This window comes from Phyllopteryx taeniolatus, chromosome 15, assembly GCF_024500385.1.
Source record: "Phyllopteryx taeniolatus isolate TA_2022b chromosome 15, UOR_Ptae_1.2, whole genome shotgun sequence".
Taxonomy (NCBI): domain Eukaryota; kingdom Metazoa; phylum Chordata; class Actinopteri; order Syngnathiformes; family Syngnathidae; genus Phyllopteryx; species Phyllopteryx taeniolatus.
This window is the reverse complement of record NC_084516.1, coordinates 9,317,777-9,337,049: the sequence shown is the minus strand read 5'-3', so window position 1 is coordinate 9,337,049 and position 19,273 is coordinate 9,317,777. Positions and strand designations below refer to the sequence as shown.

Here is a 19,273-nt window from a genome sequence, read left to right as displayed (position 1 = left end):
CTTGTAAACTTATTTTTACAGTTGATACACCAACTCTTCTTTATTACTTCAACCAGGAAGTCTTTGTTCACTGTATAGAGCAGCTAACCTCTTATATAACCTAAATGAGGGGGAAAAAAATTACATTATTTGCATTGTTTTGCAAAGACCACCTAACACAAAGATGGATTCAGATGTCTCCTCTGCGGCCTGAATCGCGATGAAGCTTATATGTATAATACATGTTACACACTGCCATTCCGTTGGTAATGTGATTAATAAATACAGTACGTATAATATCTTGGCAGGTCAGAATCATGGGGTGAAGGGGGCTCTCCTCAGCTGACCTGAAGGCCGATGACCAGTGATGGCCACAGCATCACCTCCACTGTAAGTCCTGAATCACTTTCAAGCGATGAATACTTATATTTGTTGTGGACTGCTGGAAGGTCCAAGGTCATCTCGGAAAACTCCTGTATCAAACTGTTAATTCATGTTATGTCATCAAGTAAAGAAAAAAAGAAAACAAATTGCCAGTGTAGGTCACGAAGATGATCGACATATTGGATGTCTAACTACAAAGTGCGAGCTCACCCGTGGTTTATTCTGTTTTTGGCAGTTTGAAGGACGGTGTGATAAATACAGAACATCAACAACAGGAGGAAAAGCAGCAGGAGTTCCTGAGGTCACTGGAGAACATCCTGCTCGCCATTGCGCTGTCCGTCATTATCATCATGACGGTGTTCGGCAACCTGCTGGTCATGGTGGCGCTATGCAAGGATCGACATCTACGGTGAGACTTTTTAGACACGAGGACACTGTTTCTCTGACAACTGATCAATTTTAACGGGTATCAAAGTAGATGTTTTTGAAAATTACACCCTTATTGTTCTGTGTAAACACTGACGATAACAGGTTCTGAGCACAGAGGACAATATGCATACATAAGTAAGTGACAGAAATCCTGCCAGCGCATTTGTGTTTCTCCACAAAAGGGTACATTTGTCAAATATTTAAACAATCCTTTTAGTACTCGAGCATCATTGTTTAAATAGTACCCAGAGTAAAGTGTGTAAGGGAAAAAGTTGAAGAACTTGTTATCAACTTTTTTTTTTTTTTTTTTTTAATCTATCTCGTTCTCTACAGCTTTGATAATGAAAATGTGACAAGATATAGGCAGCTTACATATCAATTTAATAGAATTGCATATAAACATAATGCACTTCATGAAATAAAAACCCTTTTTTCTTGCAATTCCTAGGAAGGTTTTACTTGCATTTTCAAAAATTAACCAAATTGAACCCTTTTGTTCTTGTGAAAAAGTCCTGCTCTTGGTCCTGCACCTGCCCTTTTGGCAAGGACAATTTTCGTGGCGGGAAACATTGGCCACCACCTCCCAATCGACAAATACTTTTACTACGAGCCACCCAAGGTCGACAAAAATGTTTGGGTGCCCCTTTATGGCCATCGAGTACCTGCCCTCCTAAATCTCTGTGCACGCCCCTGAAATTAGCCACGAAAGAAATAATAGCAAAATATACTAATTTCAGCAAATCATGTCTGGTGGGTTTGTGTATATTTGAGCATGACTTTCCATTTTTCCCCCAGAATGCATCACCACAGGGGGTTGCATGTACACAAAGAGCTAACTTTACCGGAAAATAGTGCAATTTGAACAAATACAGTGCGTTACTATGTTTTATTTTCATTCTGACTATTTGTGTAATTTTACCATCAACCGTTGTTTGGTAACAACATGACCGGATTGTTAAATGAAATAAAATAGGGAGGCCCAGTCATTCATTTTGTATAGTTTTATTTAGTTTTGGCTAAGATTGTATGGAATAGACCATCTAAAGACAACCCCACATGTACCCATGTCGAAATTCTTTTATTGAGGCCACCTCCAACTTTATGTTCATATGGTTTTTTTTCTGAAAATGTATCGCAGTTATAGTGGGGTACACACATACTGATAATCGGGCTTAATTTGAGCTTTGTCATCAAAGTCAACAAAGGCCTGATGATATTTTTCGTGATTATCCTAGGGTGTGGGGAGCCACGGACTCCTTGATTGAGACTTGAAATGAAATGACAGCCAATTAGGCAGCGACTTGACAGTGAACAGTTAGCGTAGCATTTTCTAATTCTTCTTCTACTACTACTTTAGTCTTCTTCTTTGTATGTTCTGGCAGTCTGGATGTCCTGTGGCACCATGATGCCTTTCACAGGTCGGTCAGGGTAGGAGACTCGGTTTTCTGTGGCGACATTGTGATGTTTGTGGTGTGCTGGATTCGTTACATCGATTGCACGACACACTATAAGAGAAGTAAGCACACAGTCGCCATTTTTTTTCCACGTGTGTGGGGCCTCTCACATTTTAAAGAGCATTTAAAATATGAATGTATGTCCCCAGCAACATCTAGTAATTAAGTACAAATCCACTTGAAGTCCTTTTATTTGTCTCTACCTCCTCATATCGCAGGAAGAAAAAGACCAACTACTTCATTGTGTCGCTGGCCTTTGCTGACTTGTTGGTGGCGCTGGTGGTGATGCCCTTTGCAGCCATCGAGCTGACCACCGGCGTGTGGAAATACGGCGAGATTTTCTGTCTGGTGCGAACGTCGCTGGACGTCCTGTTGACCACCACATCCATCCTGCATCTGTGCTGCATTGCACTGGATAGGTCTGTGTGCGTGTGTGTGCGTGTCTTTGTGTTTGTGTATGAAGTAATTGAAAAAGGGTGGGCTGACATTTGTGCGTGTGTTTTAGGTATTACGCTATCTGCTGCCAGCCTCTCGTGTACAGACACAAGATGACCCCTTTCCGAGTGGCGGTGATGCTCAGTGGCTGCTGGCTCATCCCCACGTTCATTTCCTTCCTACCCATCATGCAAAGCTGGAACGCCATTGGCATCGAGGATATAGTAAGTCCTCACTCACTCGGCACGGTCACCAAGGACGAGATAATTAACTCAAAGAGAGAGAGAAAAACATCGCAATCCAAGGTCAACCAAATATATAGCGCTTATATCCTCCTTAAAGAGGAAGATGTTCTTTCGGCGAGAGCAAACGGAACATAAAGCTCCAGAGCCTCATATTGTGTGTTTCTAATAACATTTTCTATCCCTCCAACAATGACATGGTAATGCAGTGATCACAAAACAATTTCGTCCTCAGCAGAGGCTCACTTGCTGCGAGCAATGACAGCACTTGAGCAGACATTTTCTCCTGGTCTGCCAATGTTTTGTGGTCAGGTTATTTCAGAGCTACCTTGAAATGAGCTGCACAAATCCCAGGGGGGAGGGCAGAGATGGACTTACTCATTCAGCCACGTTTAATGAAATACACATCCCTTTGCTTTTTCCCTAAGCCACGGCCTGCTCCCAAATAACATATGTGTCAGGAACACTGAGATGAATTAGGTCAGACTCAGACCTACTGTACGTATAACGTTTGTTTGCCGTTTTTGTCTTTTGCCCTTCAATTATGCACTTATGCTAAACGTGTTCATTTGAGTTTAAGTAACTACAAATGTTGTACTTATAGTGACAAGCACAAACTGCCATGCTATCGTGAGAAAGGAAAATGCTAGAATTCAACCTCCACAATACTGGATATGAATTGCAAAGTTCCATGCCATGGAGAGGTCTGATTTCATCATACATCAGAACCACAGCCCCTCAGTACCTCACCACACGCTGAGATTTATGGGTGGCAAAATTCTCTGTTTGGCTTGAGCGCACCTGCAGAATGTAAAAGATGTGTAGACCTTTCACCTTTACTTTCTGAGGACATGGCGTACCTCTGTTAGTCAATGACCATCTAGGAAAGATCATAACAAACCTTTTTGGGGTAAAATGCAGGGTTGCGAAACATCCAGTGTTATGTTTAGCGGGGTGAAATTTTGGAAATGTTCCAAGTTGGACACTTTCCAAGGGAATGAATAGGAACATATGTAAATTAAAGGTATCTATCTATCGAGCCGAATATGAATTCAGTATTTAGTTTTTTCCTTGGCAAATATGCATGCTGCCATGACGTATTTTTATTTTTTTTGCATTAAACATACATCCAATTAGCATTAACATTGAATGAAATCATCACCTCTCACCAAAAAAGAGTATATAAGGTGTATGGCCTCAATAGCACTGCAGTAAATACTGAACTGTGTGCACTGAGAATGAGGGATGTACACTGTGGGGTGGAAATGAAACTGAATTTGCATGAAATCTGATTGTTTTAGACAGGAGTAACATCTTTTTAACAATTGCAGTTAAACCTGCAAGTTAGACATTTGCCAGTTTATTCCATCTAATCCCAGGAACAGCGAATAACTTATGACCACTTGTGAACGAGAATGATATCCAACACAAGACCTGTGTCTATTAATCTGGCTTTAAAAGGTAATCATGTAATATAAGTTTAAAAAAATTAAAATGACAATGTCCACTTTAGAGGGACACAATTAGAGAGGTATACATTTACCAATAGGTTCATTATTGTGGTTGTACAGTTTTCAGAATCCTGCATCGTGATGAGAGCTGTTTCTAAGAATTTGCTTACCTTTTTTTTTACATAAGGGTAAAAAATATTGGACACAGCTCATTATGAAGCAAAATAAACAAAACATAGGGTCAAAACTAAACATAATTACCTTTGTAAAGACAATATTTGATGCTCTTGCATTGGATATCATTATATTGGGCAAGTCGTCTGAATTTTGTGGCTGGTTGGTTTATATGCCTGGGAATTTCTATGAAATGGGTCCCACAATCCCCAGAATTGTTGAAGTACCTTGAAAGATTCTATTTCTCAGTAAGAGTTAGACCAGAAGAGTGACAATAATTTGATGGACCAAATGTGTATTTAACGTAAAATGCTGAACTGTTTATTACCTTCATTTTTTAAAATTCATAGTTACCGAATACTGATGGTTTAGTAGTTCACTCGCCTGTCTTCCGTGCAGCCTGCATGAGTTCAGTTCCCACTGACTGAGTGTACAAATGTGATTATCCTGTGATTGTAGTCTTCATTTCACCTGAAGTCAGCTGGGGTAACCTTCAGCCCCCCGTGACCTAAACGGGATAAGCGATATAGAAAATGGATTGGCACGATGGCTGGCAGTGTCCAGCCATGCATATGATAGCGGGGCCTTCTATACCTGGGGACTTACCTGACCTAATCCACCTCTTAATACCACATTGTTGCATTTATAGAAACCATCAACACTGTATAAAAATGCAATATAACAGTATCCAACATTGCCACATATTCATCTAATAACATGACACAACATAATAAATGTGAATAAAATTCATACTCACCAGAAATGCTGAACGTATTAATGTGTGCAGATCACTGCAGATGTGTTTTGCTTGTCAAAGTTAGCTGTAACAGTTTTGTGCTGATCAACAAATCGGAGGACAAAAAAATGCTGACGTTTTTGCGAGCCAGCTGGCTGGCCTTGTGCCGCGAATTTGAAATCTGATTGGTTAAAGAAACAGTCCCAGCCATTGCTTATTTATTCTAAATCAGTGGTTCTCAAACGTTTTACACCAAGAAGCACTTAAAAAAACATTTAGCTCCCCAAGTACCATCAATATGAACGACATTAAAATACAGTAGAGTAGTGGGCCTAAGTCTTCCTAAAAAATGAGGCAGAGGCATTATTTCTAAAACGTATATCACTGGTATCAGGCCGAAACCTCCTATGTTCAAATTTAGTCCATTTCATATTTTTTCACAAATTGGTCAGTCTCCCTGTGTGTGTTATTTTTATAAACTATTGACCAATCTTAAGTGTTAAGGAAGGCTTTCTCTCTTTGATGAGGCAATGTTAATGACTCAACAAACATGCCTTTATTTGGTTTCCTGAAAAGTAATGGTTTTGGATGTACAAATTCCGTCCAACGCCAGCGATGTGTAATATTATTGGAAGCCATTGTAACATTATGCACAGTTTGAACGTGAACGCGGCGCTTAAATATAGGAAAATGAAAAACTACACTTTAATAATGATTAATTAAAACATAAATTCAAAGAACCCCTAAATAAATGCCTGAAAACAAATTGATCTAAAAGATTAAATAAGACTGTATTGTACTTAAAAGTTAAATTAAACTGAACTGTACTTAACAAATGCATAGTAGAGGATTAAAAAATGTTTAACATTAACATGCACAGTTTGGAGATATAATTCAGTGATTCTTTCACCTACCACTAGAGGGAGCCAGCATACCGTTAGTGGTACTCATGCCACACTTTAAAAATTACCAGTTAGCTAGCTAGCTAGCTGATTCTGACCGTACTGCTGATTCTGAAGGCCCTGGGCAGATTAGATTAACATGATAGGATGGATGGATATGCCCTTAATTCTCTGGGATAAAAGTGTAGGCTTTACATGCTGAACGCCACAATATAATTTGAAGTTATGATGACTTGAACTGAAGATTTGCACCGTGCTTGTCCTGAATGTTATTTTCAAATTTCTTCCAGATAAAAGAGAGGCGGACGTCACCAGGTGGCTCCAATGACACGAGCTGCGTCTTTCTGGTCAATCGGCCGTACGCGCTCATCTGCTCCACGGTGGCCTTCTACGTTCCGCTGGCCCTTATGGTCCTGGCCTACCAACGCATCTACGTGACTGCCATGAGCCACGTGCGACAGATTGAGACCCTACAACGTGCCGGCTCCGCTCCAGTCACCAGGACGGCGGCCCCCACAGTCACTGCGAGGTCGTCGACGTGCTCTGACTCGGAGGACCACTGCCACCTCAGGACAGCGGGGGAACTCTCCTTCCCAGAGCCGGCTCCTTTAGCCAACAGCCGCTTGCGCATTGAGACAAAGGCGGCAAAGACACTTGCAGTCATAATGGGCTGTTTCTGCCTGTGCTGGGCACCGTTCTTCATCACCAATGTGGTGGACCCCTTCATCCACTACTCTGTGCCCTGGCAACTGTGGACAGCATGGTTGTGGCTTGGCTACATTAACTCCGGCCTTAATCCATTCCTGTACGCCTTCCTGAACCGAGCTTTTCGGAGGGCCTTTCTAGTCATTCTTTGTTGTGGGGATGAGCGCTTTGTACGGCAGGGGAGCCGCCCCTACGGACCTACCCACAGAGTCTGCTCGCCAACATCCGTCAATGGGACGTCTTTGGCACTGAGGTAAAGACGCCAGTTTTTGTTCATGTTTGACAAATTCCGTTTGGTCGTCCACTATGGCTGACTCAACCTGTTTCATTTCCAAACCATGTCCTACTTTGGTTGCAGGGTCAAACAAATGATCTAAATCCGTGGTTCTCAAAGCGTGCTGCAAGTACCAATAGTGGTACGTGAGCTCCCGCTAGTGGTAGGCGAAAGTATCCCTGAATTAAGTGTTCATAATGTTGCAGTGGCATTAACATTTTTTTTTAAATCCATGACACCACATTTTTTTTTTAAGTACAGTTCTGTTGTATTTAACGTTTAACTTTAAGTAACTGTTTGTTTTTATTTATTTTGGTACATTTTTTTTAATTTAACTTTTAGTCATACTTTTAGTACATTTTCATTGGCTCATTATTTGAGTATATTTATTTTTTTCTATATGTAAACCCAGAATTAAGTGGTTTATAATATATTTTTCATTTTTTAGGAATTAAACTTCGGTCTCATTTTTGAGCCGACTTAGCTACAGTGTTTTCATGTTAGTCATTACGGTGGTACTTTTTTTTTTTTTTTTTTTAATCCTGATTTAAATCAAGCCCAATAAAAACAAACCTTTACTTTAAAAAAATCAAAATTCAGAGTAATTGCATTTAAATATGCGTTTTCAAACATAATTCTGCTTTACCTCATTTGGTTCTGTTTTTGTTAACACACAATGAGCCAGCACCCAATGACATAAGAGGTATAGAAGTACAAAGTAATACTTTGTACTTCAACATTAAGTCTGCGACCTATAATGTGTAAAACTCAATTTAAAAATAATATTTTAGAGAAGGGAAGTAAATATAAACAACTGAGATAATGTAGTTGCACATTTGTACACACCCTCTTATAACTGGGATGTGGCTGAGTTCAGAATTGACCAATCACATTCAAACTCATGTTAAATGGGACTCGGCGCATATGACATCATGACTGATTAACCCCAAATAAAGTTCAGATTTTCTAGTAGGCTTTATATATAAAAAAAAATATATATATATATATATATATATATATATATATATATATGAGATGCTGCCACCACCATTCTTGAAATATATCATTTGGAATTATGAACAAAAAGTTTAACATTTGTTTCATTGGATCAGAACACATTTCTTCCGTGTATGTGGGAGCTGTCATAGGTGCTAAACAGTCAGTAGTCGCCAGATATTTCTGCAGCTCCTTTAAGCTTGGTTGACCAGTTTTCCGCTCATTTTTTCATCATTTCATTTTAGTGTGCAGCTACTGTATGTACAAATACTGCAGATAAGTCTGACCAGTAAGATTAGCTCTGTCGCTAATGCTAACACAGTATGATAGGTGTCCAGGCTGATCCATCTCTGTTATAGACCATTAAAGTTGGGTCACCATGGCAACAAGAGTGATGCTATTCTTCCCTTTTTGTAACCCAGTGTGCCTTGATATTGATTATAAAGCCCTTTCTATTATAAAATATAGATTAGCTACTCGTTAGAATATTTCAGTCTTTAGAGGAGAGGAAAGATTACGTTTTTCATGATAATAATGACCATAAACACTGCTCTTTTTCAGTGCAAGTTTTATGTGGCTGTTAGTGGCGGTGACTCAGTTGACAGCTGTGTTTGCGTTCCCTTCTTCAAGTGGAGAGGATGATGGAGGAGGCGAGACGCTCGCGTCTGGATTGTTTAACTTTAACACTAGCACTCGGCCGACGCGGATGAGACAAAAGGTTGGGGGTTATTTTGCCGGGCGAGTGTGTGGTTCTGGCCATCTCTTCTTCCTCAGCGGTGAGCGTGTGCTGAGGCTGGCTCCTTTCTTTCACTTACCAAAGCAGAGGCTGAGAGTGTGCTTAGGGTGAGAAAGCATTTGAACTTGGAGGCAGCAACTGACTACGTATGTGTATGTGGCATATGGGCAAATCGTCAAACACAAATACCCCACACACTGCCAACAAGTCAACAACTCCGCCAAGCATCCATGCATCCATTTTCCGTCACACAAACCAGAGTACGGGGGGAACATGGAATCTCCACACAGGCGAGGCGGGATTTGACCCGGGTCCTCAGAATTGTGAGGCAGATGTGCTAACCAGTCATCCCCCGTGTTACCCTCAACCAAGCAATAAGTAAATAATAATAGTAATAATAAATATGTTTTAAAAACTGGCTAAATTAACCCTTCAACATTAATTTAGAAACATTTAGTATTGATTTTCGTAAAAAAAGACTGAAAAGATTGAATATGTACGGGATACATTGCAGAACCATGCTTGTGTCTCTGTACTGTAAGTACTGTTGCTTTGTATTCATGTGCTTGATTAGTTTTGGTTGAAGAGATAACGTCAATGTAGTATAAATAATAGTAAATAGTGCATTTTGGGCCCAACGTGTGGAGGAAATGATAAGGCAAACTGTTACCTCTGAGCTCTTCTCTTAGAATGAGACACAAAACAGACTCAGATCGTGGAAAACCTGGAGGGTAACAAACTGGTATATGTTTTTCTAAAGTGGATATCCTTCTTGTAATTAGTTCCTTCATTCTCATGACAGGAAAAGGAAACAACTCTAAATTGGCAGATCATACAGGATATCACGTTGTTGTTAACATTTCTTTTTCGAAACACTAAAAGGGTCCAAGCAGTCTGCATGCATTCCTCTGCAGTACTGTGACTCGTGTTTCTGTTTAAGTCCTTGATTTTCAATCACTGTTCACTGCAAAGTCTCCAAGTCAATCATTACAGCAGCACCACTGGTTATTATGTCACTCTTTATGTACATGTTAAAGGCAACATATCGTGCTCCCGCACCCCCCCCCCCCCCCCCCCTCCATCCCTCACCCGCCCCCACACAATTTTAACAGTTCCGTTATTCTTCAGTCAAAATACGCAAAAAAGAAGAATTACAGCACACTTAATATCCACTCGTCCACTATTCTGCTTCATGCAAATGTCAAGTACACCTTTGGTTACCAGGGCGACTGGTGGCAGAGCTACCGTGGGTCAATTTTGATGAAGTGGGCCTACTTAGTGTTGCCAACATAGCTTTAAGTTGTTATTATTTGTTGCTATATTTAGGTGGAGGAGCTCTTCACCGCTCCGCGTCCAAACTGCAAATGAACGGCGCGTGTGCAAAGCCTCAAGTGGATAGAATTTGACCATACTACAGAGTCTGGCCGGCACTTGAAAATGGAGTTCCCTACTTTACTGGAAACTTGGTGTGAGTGGAAGTAAATGAGTGAACCGCTAAGCACTTCTGCCCCACTGTGCATAGCAGCTCACTTACAGACAGACACATTTTCAGAAATAGGCAGAGGACAAATATTTACTTAAATGTTGAACGTCACATTTGATTTGTGGGCAAGCACTCCAGGGAACCAACTATCTGTATACAAGCAATTAAAAAGTCTACTTTCATAACAAGCCCACGCTAATCATTACTGGCAAACAATGTAGCAGAAGATGTGATGGCAACACTACCTATATTAGATATATATATATATATATATATATATATATATATATATATATATATATTATCATAACAAACAATTATTTGTGCAATGTGTAAAAATTAAATCAAAGTTCGTGGCTCGTAGATTTTTTATGTAATTTAATATTTTTTTTAGTATACCAATTTGTATCATATGGATGCGGTGAAGAATTGTAATCCGCTCCATCGATCAGCTTTGTTTAACGCCATAGACTCACATGTTGAAACGAGTTTGTAGTATTCATTCATTCAGCAGTCATATGCATCATCATGTGTTAAACTCTCGGTGACCATCTCGTACAACATTCCTCCATAATGTTCTCATGGTCACAAATTCCACGGGGAACCTTGATGTGATCTTTGGTCGCTGGGCCATTGCGACGCTTATACTGTATCTCACAAAAGAGAGTCCTCCCATCATATTTTATCATATTTTTTTCATGTAACAACACTCAACAAAATGACACTTTGGTACAATGTAAAGTAGTCGGTGTACAGCTTGTATAACAATAGACATTTATTGTCGCCTCAAAATAACTTAATACACGGCCGTTAATGTCTAAACCGCTGGAGACAAAACTGAGTACAAAACTGAGTACACCCGGAATGGAAAAAGTCCCAAGTAGCCATTTTTCTCCCCGGTGTCACGTGACGCGTTAGTGTTATAGAGATGTGAATGGGGAGCCAGTTTGTTAGATAGGGTGTTATCGCTCTCTTGTTCTCACACTGGTCACTGGAAGTTCAATTTGGCACCTTGTGGCAAAATATTCAGTGAGAATCAGAAAAAAATGATCTTTCTCCTCATAAAGAAGTGATCTTTGGCCACTGTGCTATTGTGGCACTTATATGTACTGTATTATATAACAAGCTGCCTAACAAGCTGTACAGCAGGTGAGGATAGTGGATGACACACTACACTAATTTGTCATCAGTCATCACACAGTTTTTGTTTTGTGGACTTTGAGTGACATACACAGTATATAGGCCACATGAAGTACTGTATGTAAAAGTTGTCACTGAAGTCACTGCAGGCGTTATGCTTACCGACAGCTCCAAAATTGAAGCATAGTATTGTTCTCCAAATATTAACGTGATTTCTTGCTATATTCTGCTTTACTGCAAGTCTTTGGCCTCAGTTGACGAGATTTGTTCATTGCCCCTGCGAAATACTTAACACGGAAGCTAAACTGTGTTGACATTCAACCACCTGAGTGAATATATCAACTGATTAACATGTGGATGAGTCGTTTTAAAGTTATGCAAGCCTTTTTAACAATTCGAGTCATATTTTCCAACAGCTTTCTGCAGTTGGCGAATCCTGCTTTTAAGCATCACATCCTCTTAAACAGCATGAAACTAGCAGCATGAATCTACTTATTACTTGGCAAATAAAGATGATTCTGATCAAAATTATTATTACAATACGAGACAAAAATATACATCAGTTCAGAAAAATGCACAAATTACTGATCATATATTTTTTTGCTTTTGTGCGGCCACTTACAGATCCATCTTTACATGTAGTCTATGCTTCAAATAGATGGTAATTGTGTATATTGTGTTTTCAACATTAAGAGCACTTAGCGCGGCTAAATTGGTTATGATAAATCCATGTAAGATCACTGCTGCTAATGGCTTTCATGTGCTTTAAATGTAGCACATTTGTTTCATAGATAATCGTAACCCAGTTAAATCTGCCCTTGGGCGCTAAGTGTTATCGCTGGGATATTAGCAACGTCTCCCGCCTTGAGAAGCGAAAAGAGTGGGAATGCGTGAGCCTGAACTCCACAATGAAAGCACAGGTTCAACAAGAATGATAGGTGCACAATAAAAAGGTAATTGGAGGTTTAAACATGTAACAGTAAGCCAAAAGGCTATAATGACAGTTGGCTTCCCCGGAGTGTGTCACATTTCTGCATGGAAACATAACAAACTACAACTCAGAATGTCAAAGTTTTCCTGTAACACTAAATCTGCTTCGTGGGCTTGCATCCTGAATTTACCTTTAGCCTCGCAGTGACATCATCACCTACGTCCATGGACTTCCTGTCGGCTGTTTAGTGGTGACACTGTAGAATCCGATTCAGATCGGTAACAGATCTCTTGGCAATAAAAGAGACACAACCCTGTCATTTGTCCTCAAAATGTGCAAGTAAGGGAAAAAAAACAAAGAAAAAGCCACTAACAACGTTGGCTTTATGATTCTTGTTACTTTTAACCATGTGCCTGTCGATTTCAGCACTGACGTTGAAGTAAAAAGACACTTTGGCTTAAAAATTGTGCATTTTTTCACAATTGTAAAACGTTTCCAGGTGCCCTTGAGCATGAATGTGAATATGAGTCTACTAAGTTACTTAGTTACATACGGTAACATCCAGTGGACAGCAGCACGTAACAGTAGAAAATGTTGTGTGGCGTAAGAATATGGCGTCACATGATGGCCCGCTAATGACACGGGTCTAGTGAAGTGCACCGACGGCTCGTATGATACGATGACGGTTCGCAAAAAAAAATGAAAATAAGACGAGCCTTCAATTAGAGAGTACACGCTTGTATTTGGCCATTTCCATACCACTTATCAGGAGTTGGGTCATGGTGAACTTGCAACCGTGTAACTGTGTGATGGAGAGGCGATTAACCTCTCATGTTTTTGTGAAGCACATAAAACCCACAGGCCGCTCTAGTGTAAACGTTGCAGTCAGTGATTTATTATGAGACATGTAGAATTGATTGTTGTTTGATTTGAAACCAAAATCCTCCAACTGATCCATTGTAAATCTCTCTCCCTCTTGCTCTCTCTTGCTCAGATTTCATCATCCTTTTCGCCTTCTGTTGAAATATTTTGTAAATGTTGTGGCTATAATTAGTTGGAATGCGAGGATTTAAAAAAAATATATGTGGATTCCCTTGTTTATTTTGCAGTGTTATAATGATTTTATTTTTTGCCCCAACTACTTCTACTAATTTGGAGCGCACGAGGGGGTAGCAAATCCATCTCACAGTTCTGAGGTTGGGGGTTCGAGTTTGCATTTTTTTTTCTCACTGCTTGCATGGGTTTTCTCCGTTGTCATGGCGAAGCAGCCACCATAAGTTGTCCTGTCACAACTTTCGTTCCTTCTCACGTGCTGAATAAAGCAAACACCACAGGATCTTTTTTGTAGACATGATGGTTGATCGCCTGGACCACGTTGAAGGGGAAAACTAGACCAGTCATGGAACTTTTCTGACACACCTAGCGCCAGATTGATGAATCGTCTGTATACGGTGGTTTCATTCATCCATTTTCTACCGCTCATCCCGTTCAGGGTGACAGGAAAGCTGAAGTCCGATAATTTGGCAGACTACCACCATGCACTGGTTGTCAGTCAATCACAGGGAACATAAAGAAAGACAACTATATACACCTACAGTATGGACAGTGAGTAGGAATTCATTCAGCTATGTGTACCGTTATTCTGCCAGTGACCTTACAGTAGTTGCCTATGGTAAATTATCGATCATTTGTTATTGGTTTACATCCATCCAGCAGGGCACAAACTAACTTTCACGTTCACTTTTACACCTATTGGCGAGCATGTTTTTGTCATTAGGGAGGAAGTCGAGTACCCTGAGAAAATGAATTAAATTAGTAATGACAAAAAAAATAGCCATGACAGCACAATAGACTTGTACCATTTTTATTATTTGTTTTATTTTATTTTTTTAGAATTATGAGTGATGATTCAGCAGAAGTACCTATGAAGCTCTAAGAAGTCTATAAAACTGTTGAATCATTTTTTTCTACTCCCATAAGATAAACATTTTCCACTGAGGAAAACCAAGCTGAGCGGTTTCAATATGTTTGGAATGAACTTAGATGTTTCTCTGGAGTCTGATGATTAATTGGATCTAAGCTATAGCCTCTGTGAACGCAGCCTCAGGACTTTTCGCCTCAGCTGACCGATGGCCCGGGAGATATGAACAACACGTAGCTCGAAAATAAATCCTTACTTCATTTCAGCCTGTTGAAACTTTGCTCGTTGCGTCACATCTCTTGCCAGGCTCCCGACGGGGGGCTCCGAGGGTTTGCGCTATCGCACTTTCCCATCGTTCGGAGAGGCGGCTAGAATTACCGACGCCGCTGCACTGTTCGTTTCTCGCAGCTAATCTCATTAAGAACACAAGCGGGATGAGCAGGAAAAAAATGTGCGACCAATTTCAACACACGATATTTGATGTCTGTACATTTGGAGACAAAATAAAGTCAATTTTGGATTTTGGGATTTTTGTATAGTGGCATGCTAGATTATATCGGCACTGAACAAAAATGATACGTTGAACTTTTACAAATCACTCTGATTTGTTATAGATAAATGTATTAGTTTATGTCAAATTATATTTGTGGTTTAGATCTTCAATTTTGATGTGATACCAAGTCAGAGTATTACTTTAGTAAAAAAAATGTACATTAACCATACCTATGTTGACTGTTGTCTCTTCTTATCCTTCTTTTCGTCCATCCTACCAGGAACTATAAATTAGGCCTGAACACACTTTTGCCCACTCAAAACAAAGATATTTCAACTTATTATTTTCGTCCACAGTTTTCTTGGGCTATACTTTCCTTGCGAGGTAATGGCGGACAGCAGTAATGAATCCACGATCGATCCGGTTAAAATGGTCACGTAACACGTGACACGTAACACTTGATTTGAACTGAAAATGTTTTTGAAGTAAAACTATTGCTTTTTATTCGGTTTGAGGGGAGTGACGTTTGCTGTCAATGGCAGTGAAGAGGACGTTTAAACTGAAAACCAAGATTTTCTATTCAACTCGTGTAAAAAGTCACTTCAGGTGAATGACAGTCATTTAACTCTTTTTCAATGTGTGTATATTGTTTGTTCCCTTGTATAAGTCAGCTCTCATGTGTTTTCGTGTTGCTAGACTGAACAACTCCAGTCAATCAACATGCCAGGATGTGCATGTGTGTGTGCGTGTTGTCCTATTTTACTCTATCACCAGGTTCCCAGGTTGTAGCCTACACGCTTCAATAATGATTAATGGATTGAGACTGAAGAATGACAAAGCTCCGTTAATAATACAAATAATAAAAGTTCATAGGTTTGAGCGTCACTGATCTCGCCAGAGGATTTTATTCAGTATTAAAGGGGTGACCTTGTTGTAACTGCTGGTGAATTTTAGACTTCATATCTCAGCTAAGACAAGTAATGGACTAGTCATTTCTGGTGCACTCCTTGGAGCTTCTATTACATTTGGAGATGGAATCTGGACTTTTGCTGGATCATTTGGTTTGTATCATTTTTGCCGCTTCCATGTTATTATTATGATTATTTTTGTACAAAATCCATGTAGCAATGGCAAAATGATTCTGTTGGAGTTGAGTCTGTTTGTTTTGAAGGCAGCTGAATATTGTGTGAGTGTTTCAGTGGCCTCGACTTGGATGCCAAACATGAACTCGACTCTGGTGGTGTGTTTTAGTGACTTTTAAAATGTTTGGGTCAATTTCTGGAATTCACGCATATGGATGTATGTATCATATGTCTTTCCCTAGCAGTTGCTGCTGGCTCGTTCCCATTTGTGAAACAAACTCTTAACCTCCCTGGGTTTGTTTTGGAGCCCTTTCATTTCCATGCACATACAGTATTTGATCAATTATGCATAAGTGTAAACGCTAATGTTGCATCCTGCAAAATAGGTTTAAACAATATGTGATGCTCGTACTAAAGAGGAGACATGTTTTGTCATGAATAAGATTTGCCGGCTAGATTCTTGTTGAATTGAATTATCTTGTCCTGGGATCTAAATTGAAGCAAAAGGCTTCCAGTGAACTAAACATGAAGGAATTACAGTGCATTGGACGACGGGAGATGAAATTAAAATGCTGCAGAGGCCGAACGGGGCCGCCTCTCATCCTAAATGTGATTAGCAGGTGTCACACTTCCTTTATTACTCGCTCAGTAGCGGTGCACACTGCGAGCCAGCCGTTCCAAGTTCTTCCTGTTTGCTTGTTTATTTACGTGGAGGCATAGATGCCGCTCTTTTTGCCCTCGGCCCTCTGGAGTTGCCGCACTACTGAGCCTTGAGGGAACACACATTTGTCCAAATTTGTCTCCCATTTGACTACATAAACGCCGCACCTGAAAATGGTGACTCCTTTTTTCACGTCATAATAACATTACAAGTGGTACTTCTATAACTGGTCAGACAATGATGAGTCGGAGTAGACGTTCTAAAAATGCATTGGCACAAATATGAAGGCTTTCCTCCCTTAAACACCTTATCACTAAAAGCCGAAACACGTTTTTACATACAGTGTGTATTTTGGGGCAAAATGTTTTCTGTACAGTCTCTGTGGAGAATTTTATTGCAGGATGAGGTAAATCACTCCATAGGTTACAAAATCAATCAGGTTGTTGAAAAATAGTCCACTTTCAAACATATATCCGCTGGTTCCCATTAAATTCTTGTCAGAACCTGTTGTAAGATTTCCTTCAGGTGTGTTAAGATGAAGATTTTCAAAATCTTTCCTATACCCAATCTGACAATTGTAACAGAGCGTTTGAAGTGGAAATATGCAACTGCAAGCGGATCTCTCAAATTCACTATAATTGAATTTTATTCAATAAGGTCAGTAGTCTTGGATTTAGATTTTGAAGATGTGGCAAATAGCTTTTAAATTGAGGTGAAAAGCAACCAATTCTTATCACAAATATCCAAAGAACGTTTCTGAGAAAAATATTTTGTGGAAAAGTTTCAAAAGGACCACATGGTCACTTTTATATGCAACCATGCACACAAACTAATTCAATAAGACTGTGTTCCAACAAAATGTGTTTAGGCCAGACAAGTCACGTGTAGAAAGTGTTACTACAGTACAGTAATATATATATATATATATACTGTCACTGCAAGGCATCCCTGAATGCACCACAAGTCCTAACGTACTCGGTGAAGCCAGCAAGACTTGATCGGTTGCTTTATTCCACCAAATTTAAAGTCACAATAAATACAATTTTGTTTGATTATTAAATAATAAATCACTTATTTACAGAGTCTGAAGTGTTTGGAAGAGCTGGTCTGAAGAACTGGATAACAAAATGAAAATGACTGCTCATTTATCATGTTTCAATTCAGATATCAAATGGCATGAAGCATCTGTCCATCATTTGTGTGGGTGTGTAATTTAAAATAACAGCAAAACACACACACACAGGTCCTTTGCAAGGATTGAGCTACTTAATTGAGAGTTCCTGCTGGAGAAGAAGCAAACATGACACATAGGGGACTTTATGTCCCAGAAACCCAGAAAAAGCTCCTGAAGAGGCTGCAGGACACTCGTATAAGTATGAATTTTTTACTGCACACACATACACACACACACACACACACACACACACAGTCAAGTGTGTTCTCAACAGTATGTTTGTTTTATTGTTTGGTGTTTCTTAACAGCATTTGGCCGGTGGTTATTTTACCAAGATGACTCGGATAAGAAGGATTACCTGCATATTATTATGTTAATATTAACGCTCTGGACACTTTTTCGGTCCACTGGCTATCATGTTCTTTGGCTGTTGCTGTTGTTGTCACTGTTGACACCCTGCTATTGTCGCCATAGAAGAGACAAGACTTTTATTTGAAAGAATTGATATGGCTTCAACATTTTAAGAGGAGCTGATGACCGGCAATATTGTATCCAGTCGTTTATTCATATACTCATACACATAAGTAATAAGATCTGACTGTGTTTATACAGTATTTGTATTCATATTCATATTCATATGTATTCAAGTTCCTTCAATAATTTGTCTTGGGGTGGAAGCCACAATAAGCCATTTCCAGTTTTACAGAGAAAAAAAACATTGTCATAAACTTGGGAAAGGGAAAAAAACATTTTCTATACTATTTTCTTAGCCCAGAAAATAATAACTTCACACTATGACTTGACTTTGCTCACTGAATAATGACAAATTCCCGTCATCGGAATCTCCTGATACATTACAATATCTGTTTAACTGAAGAAGGGATAACTTGGAGAAACATTCTTCTTGTACGCTAGGCACACAAAAATAAAGAAAATACACTTTTAGCCCGTATTAATAGTCTGTTACCAACTGAATGTTTATTCAGGAGTCGGATAAGCTGACTTACTTTTTAGCTGATATTTTATATACATTTTATTTGATCAATTTATATTTTCACAGTTATAGAATAGAATCGATTTTGAATGCAATAGAATATGCCATTATTAGTCCCGGAATTGTGATATTCCAGTTTCAGAGTAGCAGCAAACAAGAATAATAATAGCAGAAATGTAAATGAAGAACATCAGGAAAAGAGTCAGAGCCCAATGTGAGCAGCAGTGTATGTGGCAACTGTACATGAATAATAAATACCAAATATGCAGATGTCAATTGCAACCATACAGGATTATAATAAGTAAGTGAATGGGGACACCAGCGGTATACAGGCCCATCGCAATAGAATATCAGAGGATTTATTTCAGTCATTCAATTCAAAAAGAAAAACTCATATATTCTATCGATGAGGGGTTGAACGACTAAAGATATTCTGTAGTCGACCAGAATATGATGGAAGTTGAGTCAAAGTCAATTGATGGATGACGTCATTGATA

General features: G+C 39.4%; 1 protein-coding gene across 3 annotated transcripts in view; it reads left to right on the top strand.

Moving 5' to 3' along the window:
* si:dkey-247m21.3 (5-hydroxytryptamine receptor 4) overlaps positions 1-19,273 on the top strand; it is a 37,313-nt gene that overhangs the window by 11,992 nt on the left and 6,048 nt on the right. For all 3 annotated transcript variants that reach the window (XM_061799658.1, XM_061799660.1, XM_061799659.1), the window contains 5 exons: positions 288-369; positions 599-772; positions 2,465-2,665; positions 2,752-2,905; positions 6,477-7,144. In XM_061799658.1, the coding sequence (XP_061655642.1) occupies positions 347-369; positions 599-772; positions 2,465-2,665; positions 2,752-2,905; positions 6,477-7,144 (1,220 nt within the window). In that variant the 5' untranslated portion in view covers positions 288-346. The remainder of the gene's footprint in view (positions 1-287; positions 370-598; positions 773-2,464; positions 2,666-2,751; positions 2,906-6,476; positions 7,145-19,273) is intronic.